General features: G+C 42.3%; 1 protein-coding gene across 1 annotated transcript; it reads right to left on the reverse strand.

The window, feature by feature from the left end:
- LOC137026541 (DLA class I histocompatibility antigen, A9/A9 alpha chain-like) lies at window positions 1–9,181 on the reverse strand. The gene is made up of 7 exons (XM_067393927.1): window positions 9,029–9,181; window positions 5,078–5,320; window positions 4,174–4,458; window positions 1,695–1,985; window positions 417–548; window positions 281–328; window positions 1–133 (listed from the first exon to the last, which is right to left on the reverse strand). Exons 1-7 carry the CDS (start codon window positions 9,075–9,077, stop codon window positions 111–113), a joined length of 1,071 nt encoding a protein of 356 aa, XP_067250028.1. The 5' UTR covers window positions 9,078–9,181; the 3' UTR covers window positions 1–110.
- Window positions 9,182–17,318: the final 8,137 nt, after the last annotated feature.

Raw genomic sequence — 17,318 nt, forward strand, 5'->3', positions numbered from 1 at the left:
ATTTTACTAAAACATTGGGATGGTTGCCATCAAAGCATAACCCACAAAAAGTCCTAAATAGTTAATTCTACAGTTATATTGTAATTTGGGGCCATAAATGGGTTTATGTTTCATGTTGTTTCTTGCACTGAAGCTGAAAAGAGGGAAAAAAAATATAAAGAACGCTCAAATATTATGCTATAATTTTGAATGATTTTGTTGCTAAATATGAAAAGTAAAAAAATATATTTTTTATGGTATATTTATTTTATGCATTTGTGTTAAACTCTAAGGAACTTACATGAAGCAGGCAAATATTCATTTTGATGTGAAGTACTGGAACCTGATCCTGAAAAAGATATATACCATAAAGGTGAACTTTTTTGCCTCAGATGTAATAAACTAACTCTAAACACATTAAGAATAAAAACATTTACCAGCAGAACATCTCTTCCACCATATGATGAGTGCAGTTATGATGAGAATGGCCACACACACAATGGCCAACAGCACACTGATAACTACAAACAGAGCAGAGGAACCAAAGTCAGATTTTTCCAGATCCTCATCTGTGTAAAAACCAAGGAAACCAGTCAGAAATCAAACGTTTAAACTTTATATTTTGACACATATGAAGAAACAACAGATTAGCACTGTTACAGTTGAAACAAAGTGAGATGCTTTTTTAGAGGTCTCCTACAATAGGTTTACATGAATCCAAGGTAAAAACAAAACAACAACAACAAAAACACACTTTTATTTTCTTATAATGCATTGCACATCACCTATTATAAAAATTAGACACCTATTATCATATCTACTCTAGAGGCTTCCTCAGCACCCATACACAATGGAACTATGGAACTACGGAGAGGAACTATGTCATTGTCATCAGTTCCAGCATGAGTCCTTTTTAAGTGCATGCAAAGTGGATTTGCAGTGCTGAAAATAAAGTGTTTGCCACATGCACTTCTCGACATGTCGGCAACATGAACCAAACTCTTCCTCAGCTACAACTTAAGTGTTTGAGGATGGGTCAAATAAACGTTGTTCACAGGCAGCCAGTGAAGACCATAGGCTGGCATTTTGCAGAATAGTTACATTGTTATGTAGGTACAGGACGTAAGACTGGAATTACTGACGATTAATTTTGGGAGTTCAGAATGGATTCTTTCTTTTAGGAGAAATGCCACTTGATTTTATTTTTACACTAAATGAAAGGTAATATTTGAAAAAGCACAAATGGGCACTTTAAATAACCAGCATATGGACACTTTTCACAAACTGACACATTCCACAGTTATCAACATCACAAATACACTATAGTAAAATTTTTCATTTTTTTTTTTTTTAATTAACAATTACAATTTTATACTTTGTGTTATATTTACAGTAAATAAAAAAAAAAATTACACTGCTGCAAGGGTGTTTCTAATACAACGGCTGAGGGAGTGACAGCAAATTTCACATCATTCTCTCTTCTGACTGCTGTAATCAATCTCAATATTTTTCCCTCTTTTGGAAACACTATCATGGATTTTTTTTTCTTTTGATATTAGAGCAAATGGGAAAACAAAAATTATATCTGCTGTCGTCTCCCATTCACCACTAAGTTTATCCAACTATGAAGGCTTCTGAGAACCTCGAAAATGTGAAAAATGTCCTAATGATTGTTTTTATTATTATTATTATTATTATTATTACGTTTTCTTTACCAAACATAATGTCCAGTTTGTTGTCCAGGTTGAGGTAGTTTGCTGTGCAGTTGTATTTGTGTCTTTTACGTTGTTCTTCTGCATTGATCACTAAACTCTTCCTCATCTGGTAAGTTCCATCTCCGTTGGGAAGAATCTCTCCTCCTGTGATCTGATCATCATCCACAGGCTGATCATCTCTGAAGAGAGTCAGGTTAATGTGACGTGGGTAAAAACCAGTGGCCAGACAGCTGATCTGAAGCCCTTGACAGTCTGGGAGTGTCTTCTTAAGGATTCTGACTCTTGGTTTCACTTTAAAAATATATTTTAAAAAAATAACGAATAGTGTTAGTGTTACAATACTGTTGGATTCAATGCATTAGCCATTTATGCATATGGTAATGTGATTTATTTTAAAACCAAACCTTTAGTCTTTACTCTCAGGTCTGCTTTTTTACTTTATGGTCATAATCTTGATTGTATCTTAAATAAATGGTTAAACTTGGAATGAAAAGTGTGACAGCCTGGCAGTCAAGCTCTAATAAAGACAAAAAAACACTACTAAAATAGTACTCTTATATAATCCAAAACTTGTGAAAACATAGGCTACACAATAATTAAATAAATGGTTTTCATTTAAAGGTGCAATATGTAAGAATTATGTCCACTTGAGGTCGCTAGAGGCCTATTCAAAACAAAGGCGTAGCTTGATGATGCCAAGATTGAGTGCGGAATCTTGGGACATGTGGTCTTCACCTCAACGGACGGTGCAAAAGAATCGGGATAGGACTAGGGAAGAAATCATGTTCATGGATGCGATTATTAATGTTACTATAGTATGAAGCAGAGCAGGGCCGGGTGTTGTGGGAGCTGAACGAGGCTGCTGGAGCGATTGCGCAACACACGCCTCACGAGCAGCGGGAATTTTATTATGCCAAAGTTTATTATGCCGTTTGCGCTTTTCCAGTCATGAGTATGAGGTTATGCAGCTCTGTTAATCATATTAGATACATTTGAGTGTGTTGAAAATGTTAAATGTTAACGTATAGTGTGTTCGCACGGCGGCTGCTGTGAGACTGTTACACACTGCAGTAAGCAAGATCGATTTTAGTATATTATAATAAATGCTGGATGGCTTGTGTTGATAAATGGCATGCGATTAATTTTAAAACATATTGTATGATGGAGAAAATTCTGTATAACTTTTACTATAAATAAAGCATCTGATTATACTACTGTATGTTAGCTACTACACAAAATACTGTTTTTCTCTGAGGCATGGTAAAACATGGTACTCACAAAAAATTTACGATTTACAAATAATTGCAAACATTTGGGATATTGTAAGTACTAAAGTGAACAAAATATATAACACTGGCCTAGTGATATTTGGATATTTTACTGCAAAAATATTACATATTGCACCATTAAATTGACATTCAATTAATCCTACAAATGATCCTGCTTCCTGTTTAGTTCTGTGATGTAACAAACTAAACATTACTTTTATTTACTCATGTGATATTTGGTGTTGGCGATCCAGAAATGATAGACTATTGATTTCATCCAGAGCACTATACTGGTTGCTTATTTATTAAAGCAATGTGAATTCTGGCAAGCAGGTCCTCAAACCAAGCACAAGCTCCACACTTTACCACAATGGTAACCCCAAAACCACTAACATAACATAAACTTTTAAAAACCAACATCACAGAACATTGAACATTAAAAATTCTCTCCTTTTTCTCATTTTGCAAAAAATGCATAAAATAACACTTTATTTCAATATTTACTTTCCCAATTCAGCCCCTTCACAAAGCATGATGGGAAGTCAATGTCCCGTTTGATTTAAACTTGATTTAAACTTTATTTCAAAATTAAAATAAATAAATTTAACATGAAGCAATCACATTTTAACCAGAAACCTGATAAAATGTTGTTAAATCAAAATAAATTTAACTGCATCAAACAGCATAAAAAAAAAAATATTTTTTTGAGTGTATGACAACTTTGTATGAGGAACAGTTTTAAATTCAAGTTATTCGCTGAAACTCCTGCCCTTATAGCTTTCATATCTCATTTATGTCCAGAAAAGAATAAACTTCTGAAACAATCTGATCAACTTCTCCTAGAATACTAATTTTGGGGTGAACTATTATTTTAATAAAACTAAAGGCCTGTTCACACCATAATGATACATTTCTAAAAATATTGTTCTAAATATATAAAAGAATAGCAGAGTCCACACCACAACTATAATGATAATGGCACAGAGAAACAAATCATAATCAGAAAGACTTTTTTTCCCCAGCTGGTTAACGGTAAAAACATTGATAGCTAATTAGAATCCATCGTGCTTTAAAGAGCTCAACAAGCATTTAAAGCAGCAGATGACAAAACTGCAGCACATGCTAAGAATAAACAGAACGATATAGTGCATTGGTGTGGACGCTAATATAGTTATCGTTCTTGGTGTGAATGGGCCATAAGTCTGACTCACCTTTTCGCATCACAGTGTTCTTTTCTTTTTCCAGGAATGTCCTCAAAGTTTTCATGCAAACAGGATGATAAACATGTTCATACAGAAACTTCACATGAAGCCATTCCATCTGACCCATGCCTTTTATTCTCATCCATGGTAAATTAATTTGCATAGTTCTGTTTACCACATCAAAGGTGAAGTCTTCAGTACTTTGTCCATTGAAAGCATCCCATGAAAGAAATAAACCTGGCTGATCATTGTCAAGCAATTCACATCCAACACGTTTCTGATAAACATGTAAACCTTAAAATGGATAGGGAAAATGTAAAAACAGATTAGATTTACTGACAATGAGATAATACACATTGACACTTTTTATTAATATAGAATAGAATATCCCAGCTAGCAAAAATGTGTTCAAGGAATGTTTTGCTAACGTTCCCATGGTTATGAAAACATTATTTCTGAATGTTCTCTAAATGTTCAAAATGTCCAGTTCATTTTTAAAACTGTTTTAAAACATTATTGGTTATGCAAATGTTAAGAGTCTCATTTTAGATGAACATCCAACTAAAACGTTTCAGAAAGAAGATACCATGCACAATGTATAAATAATGTTTTTGTGCTAACATTTTGAGAACATTAAAGACCAGATAACATTAAATGAACATTCTATTGACGTTAATGGAAAAACATTTGTTCATAACTTTGAGAGAACCTTGCCAAAACATTAGCCAAAGTTCTGAGAATGTCGCTTCTTCAATCATATTGTTATCTAACATTTGTCAGAAGCTAAACTAAGACGTATTGTCAAAAATCAGGGTATGCTTACCTCTTGTTTTTTTTTTAAATAACAAAAATATGCTGCAATACATACACAAAGGTGATTGTTGGGAATACCCAAATTTAGGCTTGGACTTACCATCTGTGCAATTTTGGTGGTCCTTAAGATAAAATGTTCGATCTTTCATGATGTCATAAATATCACTGAATATTTTACCAGCATTGTCCTCATTTGAATTACTTTGACTTCGGTGAACATTTTTCAATGATATTGAGTCATAATACATCACTTGCACATCATCTAACATCAGCACAACAGTGAATTCAGGAAACTGTGTCTGTCCAGCTATATATGTGGCGAAAACCATCAATGAGTGAGAACCTGTGGGAACATAGAAAAAGATAACACTGCCAAATAAGACATCTTCTGATTAAGTACACAGATTCTTAACTTTGCCAAACTCTGATCAATAGAGTGCTACAGTCAGGTTCTGGAGGTAAAAACCATTTTCCCCATAGGGAAACTGATTTTGAATGTTTACTTATAAACCTTTATAGAGCTACTGAACTATGTGGTTGTTAATTGATGGTATTAGCTTCTGCTGAAGATGTCAGCCTGCATTATTTCATCTTAATTTTAAAATAATCGTGTTTAACAGTAGAATTACTGGTGAAAAACTACATTACTCATGATGATGTAAAGAAAATTACACCAATCAGAGAGTTGAAAAAAGCAACACATGCCAAAAGATGTTGTTCTGCCCAGCCGAGTGTGCTTCCAATATACTTAAATGTTTGTATTTGCATATTTTGCAATACACTTAAAATATACTTTTTATATATAACATTTCATTTCTGTCAGGACCACTATCATCTTTTTCTATTGGTGGAGTTTCTTTTAGCGGTGTGGTTCTGCTCTGGGCAAGAACTCCCTGTGCATCCATGCAGCCTAGAATGGATAAGAGCAGGGAGAGCAGCAATAACCCCCCTAGGGTAAACAGAACAGAACCAATATATGCAGATATAATTAATGTCAGTAATTTAACATTAAGAGCTTATATATGGGTGCTGTTATAGGTGTCGTATTCCTATAGGTAGACGTGAGTCACCTGGGAGTCAGCTGATTGACTGACCTTGACTGACGTGACCTGCCAAAACTGACGCTAATGCTGGATTTTTGGGTGAACTACAAAATCTTTTCATGATGAATGCTGTCTGAACTATGTAATAATGACCTTTAATCTCTGTATTATTTAGCTTATGTACTAGCATAGCTTACAGATTCCCGAATTATTTTATACACACATTTGCACTGGCCCTGCATGTAGGCCTACTTGCAATCATCTTTAATGTAACTAGCCTACGTGTTAAATTACACCACGTTCCAAAATATTATGCAAGTGACATATCAGTAAGATTTCAGTATAATAAACATTCAGATTTTAGTTTTTCTAAGAAAATATTTGTTTGTTTGTTTTTTTTCCATGTCTTTTTAGATAACTGGTATCAATCTCAGACAAAATAATTTGCCAGGTAGAAACCAGGTCTATAGAAACAGGTCTATAGGTTGTTCCACATTATTAAGCAAGTCACAGTTCTCATGCAATATGGGGAGGAAGAAAGATCTTTCTGAAGATGTAAAGCATGAAATGGTGCAATGTTGTGCAAAAGGCATGAAAACAACTAATATTGTGTGAAACTGAATGGAGATTATCAAATTATCATACGATTTATGAGTGATTTAGAGCACAGCAGAACTCGGTCAGATAAAGGCTTATTAATGAAATTTCCTGTCAAAAAACTTAATTGCATTAAAATGGCAGCTTTAAAAAAGCCAGTGTTGAGCAGCAAACAGGTGAAGCTGCTGGTGTCTTTGGAGTCTCAAGAACAATTCAAAGAAGGAGGGGTTTACTGTTCAGAGAAGTTGAGCAGTCATTACAGACAGTCTGGCTTTAAAAACACATGTCTGTTTACTTTATTTACCATAGATTGAGATTGAAGTCAGAATTTATAACAGAATACATTATGCTGATGCATTTGTTAGGATTATTTAATTGTAGTGACCTCAGATATAATTCAGAGTAGCTTACTGCTCTTTTCTGCATTCTGCAAAGAAGAACTTGCTTTATTAAAATAAAAATGAGGAACTGCTATTGTCCACTAGATAATACAATGAAGAGACATTTGAAAGAGGTGATTGAAAACCAAATTAGATTGCTCATATACAATTGTGTTCAGAATTTACATGCACCTCTTTCTTGAGTATTCAATTTTTAGAAAGCAGACCAAGGCTTTTCGGATGTTGCAGAAATAAAAAACAACTATGCTGTTTAGAGGGAGAGGAGAGGAGAAGACAGCACACAGCTGCAGAGAGAAGAAGAGGATGGACCGACCGCTCCATCCCTGAAAGAGAAAACTGATACTGTATCTCAGAGGGGCTGGACTTGGAGAAACGACAATGCAACAATCTGTTGCAATGATCTCGTCATTGCAACTCAATTTCTGTACACTAACAAACACTTTCATCTTCACTAATAGTGCAAACGCAATATAACTAAAAGATTTGTTGAATAAAATGGGAGTTTTGCACAAGTCAGTCACAATAAACTCACACTGTTTGATTGACAGCTTCAGTGCGCGCTGCTCCAATGATTGCAAAGGGAGCTTTCTTTGATCAGATTATTTTCATCCTATTAAGAGAAACAACGCAAGTTGACGTTTAGTCACGGGTTTGATTTACTGACACACAGACAAGAACATCTGACTGTACATGAATCATTAATATCAGATCAGACATTGGAATTAATACAATTACTGACATGTTGCATTACTGTCGAGTCCAGGCACTGCACAATATTTTGTAATCCTCAACGGCATGTTTATTGCTTGGTAGCTTGATCATAGGTTTAGCACTATGTAGGCCTATTTTACTTAGGCTACCTATTGCATGTCATGTGAGAATCGGTTTGTGGAGACAGTGCTTGCTGCCCTTTGATGTCATAGATCCCCACTTTGTAAATCGTTTGATGGGTCTGGTGACAATTAAAGCTTTTATTGGACTAACATGGAAGTTTTCAGCTCTGAAACTTACAGGATATTCTTATGGTATGATAACCTGTTATATGTAGAAAGCTCAAAGAACATTTGATTTCTTAGTTCATCACCCCTTTAATACAGAAGATGTTTGTCCTACCAATCTGGGTTCTGATGTATTTTTAACTGTATGGAAAATGACAATGCTATTGTCAACCTGTCACTGTTTGGTCTTGTTATTTTTGTCTTGTTATTTTTGTTTGTGTCAGTGTGTCTCCTTCATGTCTCTTCCTCTATCTATCATATATAGGTAGGGTACAAGTAGAGGCTATCAGGACATTGAGGGCGGTATCTTCATAGAACTAGATTTGAACGACACCTGCTTATGACCACAAGAAAAGACTATCTGAGTGGCCGAGCAAGATCCATAAGCACATTATGCACAGCGCTGAAAAGTAGAACAACCTGAGTTCACACCGAGGGAAAATTTCACCAAAACTTCCGAGGGATACTGCCAAAACTTCCGAGCTCGGAGCCCTCCCCCGGACAGCACGCCAAATATGCATGGCTCTTACTGTACTCAATTATATGTAAATGTGAACTTGTGAATGAGGAAGTTGTGTGCAGAATCTGAGTTTATGGCCCAGTGCTGATGTGTTAGCTGTGCCTGTGCTAGCAAGAAATGGTGCAAACATCACATACCACCCATGTTTTCGGAGTCACACCTTTCCAGAAATAGTTTACTTGCCTCTCTCTTCTCTGCCTCAAAACAAATTAAGTTTAAAATAAATAATCAAAATCTGCCCCTATAAAAAAGCCCACAAATAAAAAAGATTGCAAAGGATTTTTCACAGGTCATGAAAAAAATGGATTAAAAAAAATGCTGTTTCAGTATTTTGTCTATAAATTGACCATTTCAGATTGAATAAAACATGCTGAATATATTGAAACAAATAGTAAATAAAAATATAGCCTAACTATAACTTATATGCAGTCAGGGAGCCAATATAATACACATCATAATCACAAGAAAAAGAATAGCCGTAAATATACTTACCTGCTTTAACAGCTGTCAAATAAGACAAAAGAAACACAAGAGTCTGCATTCTGTCAGTAAATCAATCCCTGCACTTTAGCTCATGTAGTTTGTGTATGATCTCATTGTTGAGGGTTACAGCCTTGACTACAAATTGAGTCTTGAACTAATGTTTGGAATTCGTGGCTGGTCTTGCTGGTCTTTCCAGTCTTGCTAAAATAAAATGCTTTGCTTCTGTAATGTGGAGAACGGGACAACGGAGTTGGAGATCCAAATGCAGGCTTTAGTAAAACAGGAAGAGCGTAGTCGCACAGGCAGAGGGTCAAACACCAGCAAACAGATACAAGAGGGCCAATCCAAAAGAGTAATCCAAAACACAGGCAGAGGTCAAGACAGGCAGCAAACAAATCAGTTCAGGGTCGAATGAATCAGTCCATACAAGGAATCAGTCCAGGGTAAAAAACACAGGCTAGAATAGGCAGAACAAGGAACAGATGGAAATACACGGAAACAAGGCAGAAACAATACTCAACAATGGCTGCGTTCCACTCCTGTTTTAGACATGCACTCGTAAACTTCCCTAAGCACTTCCCCTCGGGGGAATCCCTGCCGCCATTTTGAAGTGCATTCCAAATCGTGGACGAGGTAAGTTTATATGGACAGACCCTCGCTCCCTCGATTTTGACAGAGGAAGTGAGTCTACTTCATATGTACACTTCAGGCAGCTTCATAACCCACAACGCAACACGATTGTGACGTCACCGCATATCACGTTTAATTTACCCCACCACAAACAACTCTATGATATAATAATTATTTTTTAATATTTAAAATAAACATATATACAAATAAAATGCTGCATTAAACAATTTTGTAAGGGGGAAAAATTAAATAATAAATAAACTCCATAGCAGATTCCAAGTGATCAAGGGCTTAGACGTTCCAATTCAGCCCATTGCAAAGGTTCCACCAGTAGTGGGCACTCATGCAACGTAAGCAATGACGTACATCCAAGTCAACGAGACTGAGGGAAGTTAGTGAGGGAAGGTCATAAAAAATGAACTGGAACACAGCCAATGTATGTTCTTGTTCTTCTTCTTCTTCTTCTGGTGTTAATGGCAGTTGGCAGACCAAGTTAAATGTTGCATTCCCACCACCTACTGGATAGGAGTGTGGAGCGCATAATGGTTGAGAAGTTTGAAAACACTAATTTAAAAAATAAATAATAATAATAATAGTATACAACTGTATCTCATTTCCTATGTAATTTCAGTCATGACTGAGTGTTTCTTTGCTGAATCTTTGAAATAAATTTATTTTATCATTTTTTTATTTCAGGTATTACTTAAATATCTTGTTTTTGATTTTCTACAAATAATTATGTTTATTTTTCTTTCTTACTTTATAAACAAACACAGTTCCCATTCAGTCGGTCACGTTCGACGTACGTCGGACAGACCGACGAATAGGAATCTCGCTAGAGAGGCCAATCTACTTTGAGTGTAACTAAAACAAGCCAATGCACATTGGCATGCAATCATATGCATCAGCTGCTCGCCTCGCAGTGCGGGTATATAATGAGCAGCAGGTGCGTTGCATCTTCAGCTTTTCGCTTCGGAGCCGAACGGTGTTTGTTCCTGTTCTCTGCAAGCAAGTGTCTGCTAGAAGACGAGTCAAGCTTTTTGGTTGAACTTCTCTTTTTTTCCGAGTGCGGGCGAACAGCACAGCAGCGGGGTCGAAGTCCTCTCTTTTTCTGTTTTTGTTTCGTTTGCCGTTTTTGAGCAAATAGCTGTTTGACAGCGTCAGAAGGCTGTTCTCACGGCCGGTACGGTGCGCTTTTGAGCGCTGAAAAGCCGTTTTTACGGCTGGTAAGAGTGAGCGCCTTCAAAGAGAGAGAAAGCACACGACAGGCTGCACACAATCCCTGTCTGTGTTGCGGTGGCCGTTCCCCTGCGTGTTTCAGCACTTCTAAAAGAGTAAAGTCCCTGAAAGAGCTTACACAAGTAGATTCGCGTCTTTTTAAAGACGACATCCTACTTGTGTTTCTGGATGCGGTCGTTCCTGTCCTCACTGACGGCCACGATCACCGTTTCGCATGTCTGGGCGCGTGCTGAAATAATGTTCGTGGGTGTTCATGTTTTCATATGAGAACATGATCACGTCGACACGCCGGTCTTGACTCTTCTTTCTCCGGGAAGCTTGAGTCCTCTCTGTTGTTGGCCAGCTGCCGCTTGTGTGTAAAAGCACAGCCGCGGGTCTGCCCGATACTCTGGGAGACCGTGGAGATCAGCGAGAGCAAACCTCTCGCTCCTCTGCGTGTCGTGTGCCGTCGAGCTGCCGGGCTGCAGCGCGGGTTGTCACGGCAACCCAGCGCTCGCTCGGCGCTCTAGATGCGCGGTTCCCTTGCATAATCTCCATTGTAGCGCCCTCTCTGGTGCACCAGAAGAGGTCTACTTTGCTGATATGGCTTGGGTGACATGAGGTTGAGGGGTTCCTTCGGGGAACCAACCCCCTAGGGCCCCTCCCTCTCTAGCGCATTGCAAGCTGTGCAGTTTCTGGATTGAATTGCTGGTCCTTTTCATAGGGGAACCTAGCATTTCATTCAGAGCTCCAGCTGAGGGACAGACGTCGATTGCAGCATCGGAGAGAGTGCTGTTATGCTCTGGAAATGAGGGTGACGCTGCCCACTGTAATGGTGTGTGCTTATGCTGACTCAGATTCGGAGTTTACAGCCATGCTTTCCTGGGTCTTCCAGATGTGCATGGAAAACTTGGCAGTATGGGGGTATATTGGTGCCATAAATATGGAATGTCAAAGGTGCCAGAATCTGCATAAGTTTTTCCTCTCTCACTACCCTCTTGGATGGGGTGGCTGTACACAGACCACACCCACCCTGCATATGAGGCCAAGGCGCTCTTTTTGCTTGAGGGAAGTTCTGTGCTGGGGTTGAGCTGCGCTTGTTGACTAACCGTGATCAAAGTCACGGCGCAGGCCCTCAGCCAGACGATGTCCACCTCAGTGGTCCAGAAGTGCCCCCTGGCTTACCTTGTGAGGTGTGAGAGGTTGTCAAGCTAAATGCTTTCTCAATGCTCCCATCTTACGAGGTGGCCTTTTCGGTGACACTGAGGACTGAGCCCAGCGGTTCTCCTCAGTTAGTAGCGGATCGGGGAGCTTCCCATGACAAACCATTGAGTTCCTCTTGGGCCGCCCCTCAGTCTGCTCGTTGCCAAGGGTGTCGTCCCCTGCAAGAAACTCCGGCCCAGCAGGCTCTGCTGTATCCATTGCGGGGAGATGACGCCTCCCGTCTCTGCAGCTGTTTAACTGGTTGGTGAGAATCACCCCTGAGACGGGCGACCCAGAGATGGGTGGGGCTGCTCTTCCACCCCTGGAGGAGGGCCAGGTGGTAAATCCTTTTATTGGGTTTGTTTCTGTTCCGCCACTGACCCAAGAGGCAGCGGTACCCAAATTTAAAAGAGCAGTTCCTCCATTTCCAGGTCTGAAGAGGGTTTGGAGAGCAGTGGGAGGAGAAAAACCTCACCACTCTCATCCCCCTCTTCTATCGCCAGCGGACAGCAGCGAGCAGCGGGCAGCCAAAGCCTCGACTGCTCCCTCTGTCCATCCGTGGAGCCAGGTAAGTGTTGCCTAGCACACTGTGACGCCGCTTTGGGCCGCCTCACAAAGAGAGCCCCCCGAGCCACGTCTCTGTGTTCCACCTCGCTGCCCTGCTGCGGGTACACCGGTGGTCCCTTTGGTCCTGCTTGTACGGTCTCTGCGAGCCGGGTTAGCGCTCCCCAGTCTGTCTCGCTGGCTCCTTCGGACCATCAGGGTCGGCTTTGCAATTCAGTTTGCCCGGCTTCCCCCCCCAAGTTCAGGGACGTCCTCTTCCCTACAGTGAAAGATGCCGATGCCGATGCCCCTGTCCTGCGTGCGGAGATCGCAGTCCTACTGGCGAAGGACGCGATAGAGCCGGTCCCTCCAGCCGATTTGAGGTCGGGGTTCTACAGCCCCTACTTCATTGTACCCAAGAAAAGTGGCGGGTTACGACCGATCTTGGACCCGCGAGTTTTGAATCGGAGCCTCCACAAGCTACCATTCAAAATGCTCACGCAGAAACGCATTTTCGAGTGCATCCGTCCCCGAGATTGGTTTGCAGCGATTGACCTGAAGGACGCGTACTTCCATGTTTCAATTCTTCCGCGACACAGGCCATTCCTGAGATTCGCGTTCGAAGGTCGAGCATATCAGTACAGAGTCCTATCCTTCGGGCTGGCCCTGTCTCCCCGCGTCTTCACGAAAGTCGTGGAGGGAGCCCTTGTTCCCATGAGAGAACAGGGTGTTCGCATTCTCAACTATCTCGACGGCTATCTCATTCTAGCACAGTCCCGGGATCAGTTGTGCAAACACAGGGATTTGGTGCTCAGACACCTCAGCCAGTTGGGGCTTCAAGTCAACTGGGAAAAGAGCAAACTCGCCCCGGTGCAGAGGATCTCTTTTCTCGGTATGGAGTTGGATTCGGTCGAGCAGATAGCACGCCTCACAGAGGAACGTGCTCAGTCTGTGTTGAACTGCCTGAATACATTCAATGGCAGGACAGCGGTCCCACTGAAGTTCTTTCAGAGGCTCCTGGGGCATATGGCGGCTGCTGCGGCTGTAACACCGCTCGGTCTGCTTCATATGAGACCGGTTCAGCACTGGCTTCACGGCCGAGTCCCGAGATGGGCGTGGCAGCGCGGCACGTTCCGGGTGCCAATCACTCAGGAGTGCCGCCGAACCTTCAGTCCGTGGTCGGACCCCTTGTTTCTTCGGGCAGGAGTGCCCCTAGAACAGGTGTCCCGGCATGCTGTGGTGTTCACAGATGCTTCTACCACCGGCTGGGGTGCCACGTACAACGGGCATGCAGTGTCAGGGGTTTGGACGGGACCCCATCTGCACTGGCACATCAACTGCCTCGAGTTGCTGGCAGTACGCCTTGCTCTGAGCCGCCTCAAAGGCCTGCTACGGGGCTAGCATGTACTGGTCCGTACGGACACTGCGTCCGTTGCGTACATCAACCGTCAAGGTGGTCTACGCTCCCGTCACATGTCGCAACTCGCCCCCCATCTCCTCCTGTGGAGTCGGAAGCTTCTGAGGTCGCTTCGCGCCATTCATGTCCCCGGTGTGCTCAACCATGTGGCCGACGAGCTATCGAGCTGCGCTGCCAGGAGAATGGCGACTCCACCCCCAGGTGGTTCAGCTGATCTGGGGAGAGTTCGGAGAGGCTCAGGTAGACCTGTTTGCCTCACCACTGCCAGTTGTTTTACTCTCTGACCGAGGGGACACTTGGGACAGATGCACTGGCTCTCAGCTGGCCCCGGGGCCTGCGCAAATATGCGTTTCCCCCAGTGAGCCTACTTGCACAGACCCTGTGCTAAGTCAGGGAGGATGAGGAGCAGGTCTTGTTAGTTGCGCCTTACTGGCCCAACCAGACCTGGTTCCCACAACTCTCACTCCTCGCGACAGCCCCTCCCTGGCCCATCCCTCTGAGGAAAGACCTTCTTTCTCAGAGACGGGGCACTCTTTGGCACCCGCGTCCAGACCTCTAGAAACTCCATGTCTGGTCCCTGGACGGGATGCGGAGGTTCTAGGTGACTTACCCCCTGAGGTACTTAACACCATCACTTCGGCACGTGCACTGTCTACGAGACGTGCTTACGCCTCGAAGTGGAACCTGTTCGTTGAGTGGTGCTCTTCTCGCCGAGAAGACCCCCGAAGATGCTTGATCGGAGTCGTGCTTTCCTTCTTGCAGCAAGGGTTGGAGCGTAGGCTGTCCCCCTCCACCCTCAAAGTCCATACTGCTGCCATATCTGCTTACCACGACCACATAGATGGCAAATCTGTTGGTCAGCACGACCTGGTCATCAGGTTCCTTAGGGGGGCGAGACGGTTAAATCCTCCTCGTCCCCCCTCCATACCCTCTTGGGACCTTACTCTGGTGCTCAGAGCACTCCAGATTGCTCCCTTTGAGCCTTTGCTGTCAGCAGACTTAAAGATTCTGTCTATGAAGACTTTGCTGCTGGTGGCATTGGCCTCCATCAAGAGGGTAGGGGACCTGCAGTCATTTTCGGTCAACAAATCGTGCCTAGAGTTCGGGCCGGGTGACAGCCACGTGGTACTGAGACCCCGGCCTGGCTATGTGCCCAAGGTTCCTACCACTCCCTTCAGGGACCAGGTAGTGAGCCTGCAAGCGCTGCCCTCGGAGGAGGCAGACCCAGCCCTGGCTTTGCTCTGTCCAGTTCGTGCCTTGCGACTGTACATAGACAGAACTCGAAGCTTCAGGACCTCTACCAGCTCTTTGTCTGTTACGGAGGCCAGCAGAAGGGAAAGGCTGTCTCCAAGCAAAGGATGGCCCACTGGATAGTGGATGCCATCGCTCTGGCTTACCAAGCTCAGGGCGTGCCCTGCCCGCTCAGGTTGCATGCTCACTCCACGAGAGGTGTGGCATCCTCCTGGGCGCTGGCTCGTGGCGCCTCGCTAACAGACATTTGTAGAGCTGCGGGCTGGGCGACACCTAACACGTTCGCTAGATACTTTAGCCTTCGTGTCGAGCCGGTCTCCTCCCGTGTTCTCACCTCAGGTCAGAGGCACAGAGAGGCCCTGGCTTAGTGTCGGCTTGCTGCGCTACATGCGCGTTCTATTCTCCAGAGAGTCCCTACGGGCAGACACTGTTGAGTCCTCCGGTTACCCTTCGGCAGCCGACGTGGCGGAGCGTCTGGCGCCAGGCCTATACTCCGTTGTATCCTTGAGAACCGGATTTAGGCTGGGTTTCAAATGTGTGACCCTACGGGGATCCCATATGGCTTTTTCCACGGCTGCTCCTAAATGAAGCCCGTGTCTTTCCCTCTGGGAGAACCCATCTCTCACCGAGTGGAGTCACCCCAGTTCTTCCATATGTTGTACAACCTACAAGGTTAGTCCATATGTACTTATCCATATAACTCCTTCGGGGAAGGATATGGCTTCCGCAGCGTTCCTTATCGCATGTAAGGCTACGCTTTCCCAGCGTTATCCAATTGTCGCACTGAGTGGGTTTTGGGAACAACAGTGATCGACCCTCTCTGTGTGAGCCTGGTCCCACCGTCCTTAGTCAAGGGGGTTCAGGTGGCTCACGACAGAGCGCTGGAAGAGGGCAGCTCCTGTTGCGCTTTGGTAGGGAATCCTATTCGTCGATCTGTCCGACGTACGTCGAACGTGACCGACTGAATGGGAACGTCTCGGTTACATAGGTAACCCTCGTTCCCTGAAGGAGGGAATGGAGACGTATGTCCCGTCGCCACAGGCGTTGTCCTGCTGATGCTGCCGCCTGCTGGGTTCGGCTCCTCAGCGAAAACCTGAAGATGCAACGCACCTGCTGCTCATTATATACCCACACTGCGAGGCGAGCAGCTGATGCATATGATTGCATGCCAATGTGCATTGGCTCGTTTTAGTTACACTCGAAGTAGATTGGCCTCTCTAGCGAGATTCCTATTCGTCGGTCTGTCCGACGTACGTCTCCGTTCCCTCCTTCAGGGAACGAGGGTTACCTATGTAACCGAGACATTTCTACATCAATTTTACACACATGGGTCAAAAATGACCCGTATTCATTTCCTATGTAATTTCAATCATGGTTGAGTGTTTCTTTGCTAAGTCTTTGAAAGAAATGTATTTTATCATTAATTTATTCCAGGCATTCCTTAAATATCTTGTTTTTGATTGACAAAAATCATTATGTTCATTTTTTCTGTTGATGTAGAAACTGTGTTTGTTTATAAAGTAAGAAAGAAAAATAAACATAATTATTTGTAGAAAATCAAAAACAAGATATTTAAGTAATACCTGAAATAAATAAATGATAAAATAAATTTCTTTCAAAGATTCAGCGAAGAAACACTCAGTCATGACTGAAATTACATAGGAAATGAATACGGGTCATTTTTGACCCATGTGTGTAAAATTGATGTAGACAGACAAAAACTGTGTTTGTTTATAAAGTAAGAAAGAAAAAATAAACATGATTTTTTACAATCAAAAACAAGATATTTAAGGAATACCTGGAATAAATGAATGATAAAATACATTTCTTTTAAAGATTCAGCAAAGAAACACTCAACCATGATTGAAATTACATAGGAAATGAATACGGGTCATTTTTGACCCATGTTGCGCATTAGAAGGGTAGTGATACAAAAATGATTTTTATTAAAAAAGTAAGAAAGAAAAAATTAAAATGAGGATTTGTGATGATCAAAAACAAGTTAATTGAGGAATACCTGGAATACTGAATGATTAA

This window comes from Chanodichthys erythropterus, chromosome 9 (assembly GCF_024489055.1).
Source record: "Chanodichthys erythropterus isolate Z2021 chromosome 9, ASM2448905v1, whole genome shotgun sequence".
NCBI classification, from domain to species: domain Eukaryota; kingdom Metazoa; phylum Chordata; class Actinopteri; order Cypriniformes; family Xenocyprididae; genus Chanodichthys; species Chanodichthys erythropterus.

Excerpts from the sequence above, each read along its gene's own strand:
- LOC137026541 (XM_067393927.1), bottom strand. The coding sequence starts at position 9,077 with ATGCAGACTCTTGTGTTTCTTTTGTCTTATTTGACAGCTGTTAAAGCA. Across the intron at positions 549-1,694 it reads CAAACTGGACATTATGTTTG|ATGAGGATCTGGAAAAATCT; the intron begins GTAAAGAAAACG and ends GTTTTTACACAG. Across the intron at positions 134-280 it reads TGAATATTTGCCTGCTTCAT|CTTCAGTGCAAGAAACAACA; the intron begins GTAAGTTCCTTA and ends CCCTCTTTTCAG.